The sequence below is a fragment of the Ochlerotatus camptorhynchus genome, unplaced genomic scaffold, assembly GCF_037179485.1.
Source record: "Ochlerotatus camptorhynchus isolate MF236.1 unplaced genomic scaffold, CSIRO-AGI_Acam_v1.1 ptg000330l, whole genome shotgun sequence".
Classification (NCBI taxonomy): domain Eukaryota; kingdom Metazoa; phylum Arthropoda; class Insecta; order Diptera; family Culicidae; genus Ochlerotatus; species Ochlerotatus camptorhynchus.
This window is the reverse complement of record NW_027040818.1, coordinates 14,175,090-14,186,662: the sequence shown is the minus strand read 5'-3', so window position 1 is coordinate 14,186,662 and position 11,573 is coordinate 14,175,090. Positions and strand designations below refer to the sequence as shown.

Here is an 11,573-nt window from a genome sequence, read left to right as displayed (position 1 = left end):
TGAGGATAATAGAGTATTAAATAATCTAGGTCCTATTTAGGATTATATCTGAAAAATCCAAATCTGACCAACGCCCACCAAGGCCGGGCACAGTTAGCTAGTCGAATATAAAAAAAAGAATTCAACCTTAGGGTGGCAGTCTTGCCTCGTCCACCCCTACTTCAGAACGACGAGAAACTAATAGACGACGCATCCATCAATAATATTCACATTACATTTTATTAGGATTTTAACGACTACTTCTTGTACGCATTCAACACGATGTCCCGGTAGCTAAAGTTCGTGCACACATCGATCTGACTTGCTGCTCCGGCGATGGCCATAAACCTGTTCGGCTCGGTTTGCTGCACCACGCTGTACACGGCCGGTGCCGAAAGCGGAATCTCCGCCGTCACGTCCCCATTGAAACTGTACTGGTACAGATTCTTGCAGTCCCCTCCAGCGTAAATTATGTCATCGATGAACCCGGACACGTGAATCCTATCCGGAAAGCCGAAATCCGTTGTGCACTCAAGCGATCGTAAATGCCACAGCGAGAAGCGCGGACCACCACCGCACACCAGCCAGTCCTCGGTAATCGAAACCGTTCCTTGCCATTTGCCAAACTCAGACCGGTTCAGCGCCTGACTCGTGTGCGGTTCGATCTTACTGGTGAACTTAGCCTGACGCGCGTCCCACAGCAGGATGCTGCCGTCTTCGGAAGCGGTGGCAATTTTTCCGGCACATCCCGAAACGCAGTGGATGTAATCCACGTGACCCTGGTACTGACGGATCACTCTTCCGTCTTCCAGCGAAACGGCGTACATGACATTGTCCCCACAACCGGCGTACAAGATTTCCTCATCCTTGTCCATCCATAGATAGTTGATTTCGTTGATGTCGGTGTACTCAGTCGAAGCGGGGAGCTTTACGGTCCACGTTTTTTTCCCGATGGTTCCATTTTTGCCGTTCCACTGGTATCCGCAGATTTCTCCGTTGAGTCCGACGATCAGGAAGTCCTTGTGGAAGGCAAGGCTGTACACTTGGCACTTTTCCGGAAGGGAGAACACCAGCTGCGGATCGGTCGGAAGCCTGTCCGGATCATTGGTGATCGTTTCTGAGCAGGATGCGATGCGTTCAATACTGATACGGAAGAATCATTCTGTCAAGGGTTCTAATTTTGAAACGAGAGCGGAGTAAAATTGACTTACCTGTAAACAAGAATTTCTCCGAAATTACTTCCACAAAATAGGTACTTTCCGTCGGTTGAAATGGTTTGGGAGAGGATGGTCGTGTAGAAACACTTTTTAATGTCGACCATTGTGAAATATTCGATAAATTCAGGAAAAATTTATTTCAAATCTTCAGCACCGATGCAAACAAAACGAGAAACATGAAGTCAAGCCAAGCCGGTTTGCAAGCCAAAACACAAACACCAAATAAACCCTTCCGGAATGTACTGTCTTCGGGTTTGTATGCCAGTTTCTGATTATTTCTGTTCGCGAACGTTCGTGTCTGATGGCTGGTGGGTTTGTCGTCAACGAAGTTTGACGTTTGTCGAAGAAGCATCATTGGATCTGCTGCGGGCCGAGCGACGAGCGAAAGCGATCCACGCAGTAAACAATCAGAAGCAAGTTAAAAAAAAATCAAGTTTATTCCTTAAAAAAACCAGCGCAAAATGTCGTTCGACTCGATTCCTAAAGATCTGCGTGGACTGCGAGCTTGTCTGGTGTGTTCACTTGTAAAGGTAAGTCGAAAAAAGTAATGGATTAGTTTGCGTGGATCAACACTCTTCTCCGTCCATCCGTTTCACAGACCTTCGATCAATTCGAGTTCGATGGATGCGAAAACTGCGAGGAGTTCCTCCGGATGAAAAACAACAAGGACCAGGTGTACGATTGCACCAGTAACAACTTTGATGGGTAATTGAATCATTATTTGACTCCTTTGCCCAAGGTATATTAATAACGTTCCTTATTCTGTTTAGAGTAATCTCCGTGATGAGCCCGGAAGATAGCTGGGTCTGCAAGTGGCAGAGAATCAGTAAGTAGCTATAAATCTTATTTGACTCTCCCAGACGGTTACTATTTAAGAACTTTTCTGTGCTTATTGTTCCGCTAGATCGCTTCACCAAGGGAATTTACGCCATTTCGGTATCGGGACGTTTGCCAAATGGAATCATTCGAGATATGAAGAACCGAGGCATTCCATACAGGCCAAGGGACACTAGCCAGCGGTAACCAAATCATTCTTCGGGTTTTTAATCATCTCTTATTTAATATACTGAAAAACTTGCTAAGATACTCGTCCATCGGCTAGACAGAAAGTCTTTAATAAAGAGTAATAATTCTAAAATAACAAGCTCCATCAATTAAGTCTATTGTTATAAACGAGTTTATTCCTCAATGTTAGATTAATATTAATCAGAGTTTGCTCAAGCGAACCAGATAGCAAGCACAAAACCGGTCGCGGTCTGCCTTCTGCGTTCCGCGCCCAATATCAAGCAATTCAAAATTATCCTGCTTCTCATTCCTCCCGGCGTCCTCCCATCTTCCAACGACGCTTCCGACCAGCACTGGACCACCTTCAAATGCCGTAATCATCATCATCATCCGAATCCAGCGCGGCCCGTCGTCGGTCAAACTTAACCGTCGATCCACTCCGGGGCATCTGCTGATTCAGGCTCTCCAGCAGCTTCACCAGCGAGGCATCGTCCAGTTTGCCGCCGATTTGACCCATCTGTGCCATCCGGATGATCATTCCCTCGACCATCTGAGCCTTGTCCGGTTTGCTCAGCTTCAGTGTGTTCAGTCTAGCACGGGCATTCTGATCCAGCAACTGCGACAGCATCGAGTTCTTCATTTCCTCCTGTGCGGCCATCTGTTCCTCTTTCGCCTTATGTTGCTCCGGATCGCCACCCTACAACCGATATCGAACCACATTTCCGTTAAACGTACATTCACAACAATGTTTATGTTGCCATCAGATAATATTTAAAGCGTGATCTTGGCTATTTATGGAACATTCGAAAAATTAAACGCAGTTTGGGCCATCTATCCAGGTTATTAATTTACATAAATTAAAATCCGCCAAACCGTATTTACCTGCATTTGCTGGAGGCGTTGCTGGCGGAGCGCTTGTAGCTCTGGATCGGCCATATTTCCGACTAGTTCGTTCAACGTTTATGCTATTAACTGAAACTTAACTTTTTCACTATTCGTGATTAGTTTCATTAGCGCTATTCGATTTTTGAGCTTGAGGTAGCCGAAAATCGGTGATTCACAGTTTGACAAGCCCACTGTCACCAGAACGGAAGATTTCTGCCCAGGTGGGTTGCGTTGCTGCGTTTGGAACTTCTAAAGGTTTATTTTTTTCCAATTCGTGCCCTTCGGAAACATCCGCTCATGTGTCGATTATTAAGCCAGAAATACTGTTAAGCACTGGTCAAACTTAGCTGTAATTTTAACAAGGACTTTCCGCCACTTCCGGGATCATCTAAAATACCAGATATCCCCTTTTTTCAGACAGAAGAACAGCTGAAAATCAGCAATATATTCAACGTCTCTTAATCAAATAGGAACATTATTAATATAGTGCTTCCATTTGTGAAAACTCTTTTGAAGCAACTACACAGCAAAAAAAATGTAATATCGATCAACGTATTTCAAGCTGATGTATGAAATAATGATGTAATAGCAAAAAGCAGATACAATATTACATCAATGGATGTAATTTTGTTCGCAAAATCGATGTACATCGTACAATGTGATATTACACAACCGATGGATTGACCTGGTTGCAGCAGTTTGGATGTAATATTCAACTACTTTTTCTATGTAGCTTCTAGGTGGTCCTTCCTTGCGTTGATCATATCCTTTGATGGATAATTTTCCGAATGATCGGGGATATGATCTCTGTTCTTCAGTGGAACTGTAGAAGTCTTAAGGCCGACGCACAATAGATACGTTTTCAGGTTTTTTGACAGTTAACCCATGCATCATTTGTCAAAAAAAAAAACCTGAAAACGTATGCATTGTGCGCCGGCCTTTATACCGAAACTTGACACATTCAAATTTTTACTTCACAACTCACTTTGTGATGCATTTGCGCTTTGTGAAACATGGCTTTCTTCAGACACCGATCTCCCTTTCCACGATTTTAACATTATTCGCCTTGATCGAGCCGATTCGTATGGAGGGTTGTGTTGCGATAGTTTGGAAACAAAACACTGAAATTCTGCTAGCTGTTACTTACAGCTTCAAAGCTGCAATTTTATTTAGGTTTTAATTATATCGATACATAGGTATCCAATGTACTTACATTTCAGTATTAGAATAACAAATTTAGATTCCAATTATCTTATTTTCAACTTTAGATTTAGGTAGTGGTGAATCTAGGTTAGGAAACTAATTAGATCAAATTCTGAATGTAATAATACAAATGACTTACGGATTTATAATATTTAGATTTTACTAATCCAGACCACTATTCTAGTACTAAATAAAAGCAATTAGGTTTATATCAATATTAAATAATTCCACAAGCAGATGAATTTCACTTTGTGTTAACGTGGTTCTTAGAAAAACACTTCTGATTACTGTTTTCGATGTCAACGGTTGTTATTCCTGATACTATATGTCACTCGACCAAGTCGAGGGAGCGCCCGGTCGCACAATCGCCCGGTGACGACCCAGTGGTTGTCGCAACATTCCCCGACCCGTGTGGTCCGGGACTACCGAAGACGTCCAAGACAGCAATCTTCGCTGATGGTCGCAAGATGATCCCTTTCGCTGTTAGAATCCTAGCCTTCCTGACTTGTCCATCTTGAGCAACGCAAACCTCCGTGATCCTCCCTCTAATCCAGTGATTCCTCGCCGTATCATCAACCACGATCACAATGTCGCCTACCTGGAGTGGCTTCACCGGCTCGAACCATTTGGACCGTCTCGCCACCACCGGTAAGTACTCACGAGTCCATCGGCGCCAGAATTCGTCGATCATCCATTGAGCTAGCTTCCAACTATCTCTGAGCGCGCTACGATGGTCTATTGGCTGCACTGCTGGTTGATTTACTCCCTGTGTCCCATACAACAGGAAGTGATTCGGCGTAAGTGCTTCTTGATCCGCCGAATCGAGAGCGATGTAGGTTAGAGGACGTGAGTTGACGACTGATTCGGCTTCTAGAACAATGGTTTCGAAAGTCTCCTCGTTCGGTTGTCGCAGTCCGTTCCCAATGGCAAACATGGCTGTTTTTACGGATCGTACCATCCGTTCCCATAGGCCACCCATGTGTGGTGCTGCAGGTGGATTGAAAATCCATTTTGTGCGCGCGTTGGTGAATGTCGACGCGCAGTTTTCATTGATCTTCTTCATTTCCATCTTTAGTTGTCGATTCGCTCCAACGAAACAGGTACCGTTATCGCTGTATACTTCTAGAGGCGCCCCACGTCGTGCCACGAACCGCCGAAATGCCATTATGCACGATTGCGCCGATAGAGTGTGGACCACTTCCATATGCACCGCCCTGATGGTCAAGCAGGTGAATAAAGCCACCCAGCGCTTGACTTGGCTTCTTCCCACTTTGACCAACATCGGCCCGAAATAGTCAATACCAACGTACGAAAACGGCTTCACGAACGGAGTCAGCCGAGCTCTTGGTAACGGTGCCATCCGAGGGATCCGAGGAATCGCTTTGGAGTTCTTGCACCGCTGACATTCGGCAGCTACTTTTCTCACCAGCCGTCGCAAAGCAGGAATGTAGAACCTTTGCCTCATGTCATTGAAGACCGTCTCGTTGTTGGCGTGAAGCAGACGTTGATGGTAGCTGTCAGTAAGAAGGAAGGTTATCGGATGCTTTTTCGGCAAGATAATGGGGTACTTAGCTTCGTATGGGGCGAATGGAGCAGCCCCAATACGACTGCCCATTCTAATGACTCCCAATTGATCCATGAACGGCGACAGTTTATAAAGTGGACTCGATTTTTCCACCATCGGTTCGTTCTCTCTATCTCCTTTTGTCTTCAGTAGCAGATATTCCAGTGAAAACGCTTCCTCCTGCGCTTGCCGCCACAATAAGTTTTCCGCTTCAGCAAACTCTTCCGAAGACAGCTCTCTTCGGATTTTATAGTTCCCAGCTCGTTCCTTAAACAGTCTGGCAGCTTTACATACGTACGCAACTGTCCTGTGCAAGCGAAGCCAAATGGAGAAGCGGCTCACATCGACAACAGGGTCATGCACTACTTCCTGATGGTGAAACAACTGTCGCACTTGTTCTTCCGCAGTGTCTTGAGGCTTTCGGTGAACCGGCCATTCAGTTTCTGGTAAGCGAAGGAACTTGGGTCCGTTGAACCAGAGACTTTCCTTGCTGAAATCTGGACCAGCTTTCCATTTCGTGGCGTCGTCTGCTACATTCTGCCCTGATGGCACATACCTCCACTCGTCAACTTTGGAGGTGGAGAGAATTTCTCCAATACGAAATGCCACGTATTGATGATAACGGACGGCATCCGAATTTAACCAGGAAAGCACTGTCGACGAATCCGACCAGAATACCCTCCGGGTAGTTGGAAGCGTTAGATGCTGGCAAACATTTTCCATCAAGCGGGCTCCAATCAACGCCGCCTGCAATTCCAGTCTAGGTATAGATACGGGTTTCAAAGGGGCAACTTTGCTTTTGGCGATGATGAGGGAACACTCAACTCCACATTCACCTACTGTTCGCAGATAGATGGCACCTGCATAAGCCTGTCGACTCGCATCCACAAATGCATGTAACTCCGATACCCTTGATTGATCCGAACGAGTACAACCCAGAAGACATCGTGGAATCTGGATTTCACCCAGATGTGTAAGGTACTCCTGCCATGCTCTCCAAGTGTGTTGCAAATGCTCAGGGATCAGTTCATCCCAGTTTGTCCCAGCTCGCCAAATATGTTGCATCAAAACTTTACCGTGTATTATGAAGTGAGCTATCAACCCTAACGGATCAAAAATACTCATTATGATTCGAAGTACTTGCCTTTTTGTCGGAATTGACAGACGGCTATCCAGAGACGACAGCTCAGAGTTTGATGGAGTCGTGAACGTGAATATATCACTACCGGGAATCCAGAACATTCCTAGAACTCGTTCCGACTCCGAATCCAGATTCAGATTCTTGTTAGAAACCTCCTGCAGTACTCCAAGATTATGTAAAACTTCCCTGGAATTCGATACAAACTGACAGATCTCAAATCCACCGCTGGCGTGGATATACTTCACCTGCTTCATCAGCTCAATCGCCTCGTCCACTGTGTCCACGCTGTCAAGGTAGTCATCGACATAGTGGTTGTTGGTGATTGCCTTCGCTGCTCGTGGAAACTCCTCAGAGAACTCCTCCGCATTTCTGTTCTTTACGAACTGCGCTATACACGGAGAGCAGGATGCCCCGAAAATGGCTACATCCATGACGTACACTTGCGGTGGATCCTCCGGGTTATCTCTCCACAAAAAACGCAAGAACTGTCTATCTGCTGCACGAATAATGATCTGGTGAAACATTTCTCGCAGATCTCCACCAATCGCTATATTTCTCTCGCGGAACCTTATCAGCACGGCGATGAGCGAAACCAGCAAATCTGGGCCTTTCAACAAAAGATCGTTGAAGCACAAACCCTCCACGGTTGCAGCTGCATCCCAAATCAAACGAACCTTGTTCGGTTTTTTGGGATTTTGGACCACCCCAAGTGGCAGATACCAGGTATGTCGCTGGTGCACGGAATCCAACTCAGTCTTCGATGCGCGATGTGCGTAGCCTTTGGATATGTAACTTTGAACCAATTCCTTAACCTTGACGTAGAGGTCTGGGTTCCGCAGCAAACGCTTTTCTAAGCATTTTAAACGACGGAGTGCAAGTGGATAAGTATCGGGAAGGTTATGTTCATCCTCCTTCCACAGAAGGCCGACTTCGAAACCAGTTGGAACGCGAATAGTTGTATTCTCGAGAATTTGATTAGCTCTCTTGTTATCCTCGGATTCCGGTTTCAATGTGATACACGACTCTTCGATGTTGAAAAATTGCTTCATCAGGTCATACAGCATTGCGTTGTCAGGAACTTGTTTCTCCTGGACCGTGTGGAAATGCAGCTGTTCCCTACCTTCAGGTTCCGAATGCCGGCCGTAGATGCTCCAACCAAGCCTGGTTTTAGCGGCTATGAGACTTCCATTACCTCCTTCTCTTATCTTTAACGCGCTGATCAGTTTCACGTTATCGACCCCAATGATGAGCCTTGGTCTGACATCGGAGTAACTTGTTATGGGCAAATGCTTGAGGTACGGATGTACATTGCAGATGTCCTCGTAGTTCAATGTCTGGCTCGGTAGCTTGAGGTGTTTGACCGTTCGTATGTTTGACAAAGAGTATCGTTGGTTCTTAGTTGTTCCAGAAACTATCAGCTGGATCCGTTGTGACTTTTCTTCGACCCTCGACACGTCACCTGTCCAGCAGAGATGCAGTGGTGCTTCTGGGCCTTCTACTCCAAGCCGTTCAGCTATCTCAGCGTCCATGATCGTCGACGTTGACCCGTCGTCCAGAAAGGCGAACACGTTTACCTAATTACCGTTTGCGTAGAGTGTAATCGGTAGGTAACGTAAAAGAGAGCAAGCTTTCAGAAAATGGTGGTTCTGATGAGCAATATTACTCGAATTCACTTGAGCTTTGGACGAACTGGGCTGATTGTTGCTTGGAGCTGCACAATGCAACAGTGAGTTGTGACGTAATCGGCAGTTCTCGTATACGCATTCCCTTTTGGAACGACACGGCCATGATTTGTGAGGCACCAAGCAAATGCGACACAAACCTTTCTCTCGGACTGCTTTCCATCGACCCTCAACGTCCAATCGTTTGAAAGAATAACAATCCATAATACGATGTCCAGCTTGACTACAGTAGGTGCAGGTTTTCACTGGTGACGATTCCGCCGAATCCTTAGGGGAAGTTTCCTGTCCTTTGCTAACCTGGTTCGCACTCGATCCCGTATGGTGAATAAATATTTTCTCCTTCTGATGTTTTTCACGCGTGTTCTTCTCCTGCCTGGCACACGCTGCATGCACTGGATCAACATGCATCGTCACATCGCTTGCCATTGCTACCAAGTCGGCCATAAACTCGGTGAAAGTGGCCAGGTTCACGTCTATCCTTGTTCGCTTGTAGTTTGCCCACTCAAGCTTGAAGTTCGGTGGCAATCTATCCACCAACTCGTAGAGCAACATAGGGTTCGACAGATGATGTTGTTGTTCTGCGACGACCATATGCTCGACCAGATTCTGTACAGCCATGCCATATCTGATCAACGTCTTCAGATCGTCCGCCTTCGGAGCAGGCACGTTACGCAGTTGCTTGAGTAAAGCGTTTATGATCACCTCCGGCCGGCCATACAATCGTTGTAGAGTGGCCATCACATGCGGAACTGATTCCGGGATCAAAAGTCGACTGCGCACAGCCTCCAAGGCGTGCCCTCGCAAACATCGCTGCAGACGTGCCAAATTTTCCGCATCGCTGTAGCCGCATACTTCGGTGGAGTTTCGAAATGAACTGTAAAAAATGGGCCAGTCTTGGGGATCTCCTGAAAAAATCGGCAGCTCTCGTGTTATCACTTGTCGGGCTGCGATTTGTACTGCATTAGGGCCCACGCAGCCTGTTGAATTACTTTGCCCCGACCCGTAAGCCGCTGACTGACGCGGTACGTCCATGTTTTGTGGTACGTACGGTCCATATCCTGACGGAGGAAGCCCTGGTACTTGTGTTTGGGTTAGTGTACGAGGAATAGTACCAGAATTCGTAAACTGCATTGTTCCAGCAGACGAGCTGATCGTTGGGAAACTGCGTGATATCGGCAAATCGGGCCCCGGCGGTGGCTCCGATGCCAACGAAGGAAACGCGGGAGGCACATGACAATCCCATGGTTCGAACCTAGGTTGTTGGTTCGTATTAGACGGCATAGCTGCTGGGATGATGTGCTCAGCCTGGTTAGGCCCCGGCGGTGGCACTAACGGCAACGAATCATTCACTGACTGAGTGTAATAACGCGAAGATTCCAGCCCCGGTGGTGGTTGTGGAACGAACGAAATACGTGACGGAGGTACGTGATACGCGCTGTTTACCGTAGGCGCTGTCGTTATGAGACCGATATCAGCATGATGAATGGTCTGCTTGGCCCTCGAGAAGCGTACTGACGTTGACGTCCCGAACTCGGTCCCGAATGCACTGTCGTTGTGTAATGGAACTGGCTTAGGAAGCGCTTCTGGCGCATACCTACTCGTATCGAAATCATACAGTGTCCATTGATTACGAGGGGGCACTGGTCTTGACGAACTCATCATATCTACGTTGAGATCCATAGCAACACTCCTCGCTGGTTCAACTATTGTTGCTACATTACTTATAGCTGTTCTCGGTACGGGCTTGTAGTTGTTTGCTGCCATAGCACTGGGAATTGACGTCGGGGGCAGCACTGGCGCCGACGGAATGGTCACTAGTGCGCTTGTAATTGGCCTCGGTGGTAGCGCTGATTTCGGCACTATTGACATTGTTGACGCGGACGAAACGATCGCGATGGTGTTGGGAACCGATACATCAGGTCCCGGCGGTGACACTGTTGTCATCGAATCGACCGCGACGAATCTATACCGCATACCAGGCCCCGACGATGACACTGGTACAAGCGTAAACGATGTACACTTTCCCTCAGATTCAGCTGTATTACCTGGAAGATCGCTGGATTCTGTTGAAGTATCTTTAGGAGTACTTGTTACTGTGGATTCCGGAGGAACCTGTACCGAAACGTTTGGTTCTTCTATCTGTCCTTCGGCAGTAACGACCAACGGTTGAGCGGTTACTTCAACATTGCTCGGCGAAGACTGTTGTGGATGATTACTGGACGACGCGGCAGCATTACTGATTACTGTTTGCTCCTTCAGTCTGACCTCCTTTTTCAATCCATGACTCAGTGTTTTCCCGAACTATTCGTCGACTAACTCCACTCCTATTGCTGGCCTTGTCATCGTCACGATCAAGGTCCGCTTGAAGTAACTCAAACTTTTGCTTCAATAACTTTTCTTCTGCTTCCAATCGCATCCTCCTGAATCTTTCCTCATCGTCGATTTTCTTCATCCAGAGTCGATTTTCCTCTTCCAACTTCTTCAAACTTAATACCAGCTGAGCCGAGCTTCGGCTACTCCGGGATCCCTGGCTGGATCTTCTGGATACGCTTGAAATCATGTCTTCCTTCTCTGTACACTGTTTACATAGGAAACTGCGATCAGGGTTAGCTATCGACTCGTTCACCCCTGCGCAGCTGAAGTGCACGAACTGATCACAACGATCACACTGCACTAAATCATCATCCGAATCAGGACAATCGCACACAATGCAATGCCTTGCGGTTACTTCACCTGGATTATGGGCAACATCCGTCGTAGAATCCTTAGTTTCATCCATCGTATTCCAAAAATGTCCTTTCGTTATCGAAATCGATGAAATCTTTGAAGAAATGTTGCGATAGTTTGGAAACAAAACACTGAAATTCTGCTAGCTGTTACTTACAGCTTCAAAGCTG

General features: G+C 46.6%; 3 protein-coding genes across 3 annotated transcripts; 1 reads left to right on the top strand and 2 right to left on the bottom strand.

Moving 5' to 3' along the window:
• Positions 1 to 236: 236 nt before the first annotated feature.
• thoc6 (THO complex 6) lies at positions 237 to 1,348 on the bottom strand. The gene is made up of 2 exons (XM_065230744.1): positions 1,191 to 1,348; positions 237 to 1,122 (listed from the first exon to the last, which is right to left on the bottom strand). The coding sequence occupies exons 1-2, from the start codon at positions 1,298 to 1,300 to the stop codon at positions 237 to 239; spliced, it is 996 nt and encodes a 331-aa protein (XP_065086816.1). The 5' UTR covers positions 1,301 to 1,348.
• Positions 1,349 to 1,589: 241 nt separating this feature from the next.
• spt4 (Transcription elongation factor subunit spt4) lies at positions 1,590 to 2,282 on the top strand. The gene is made up of 4 exons (XM_065230743.1): positions 1,590 to 1,726; positions 1,795 to 1,901; positions 1,967 to 2,022; positions 2,101 to 2,282. Exons 1-4 carry the CDS (start codon positions 1,658 to 1,660, stop codon positions 2,217 to 2,219), a joined length of 351 nt encoding a protein of 116 aa, XP_065086815.1. The 5' UTR covers positions 1,590 to 1,657; the 3' UTR covers positions 2,220 to 2,282.
• A 70-nt stretch (positions 2,283 to 2,352) lies between these two features.
• On the bottom strand, positions 2,353 to 3,192 carry PDCD-5 (programmed cell death 5). Its single transcript, XM_065230742.1, has 2 exons — positions 3,084 to 3,192; positions 2,353 to 2,898 (listed from the first exon to the last, which is right to left on the bottom strand). The coding sequence occupies exons 1-2, from the start codon at positions 3,135 to 3,137 to the stop codon at positions 2,566 to 2,568; spliced, it is 387 nt and encodes a 128-aa protein (XP_065086814.1). The 5' UTR covers positions 3,138 to 3,192; the 3' UTR covers positions 2,353 to 2,565.
• Between the last annotated feature and the right edge of the window lie 8,381 nt (positions 3,193 to 11,573).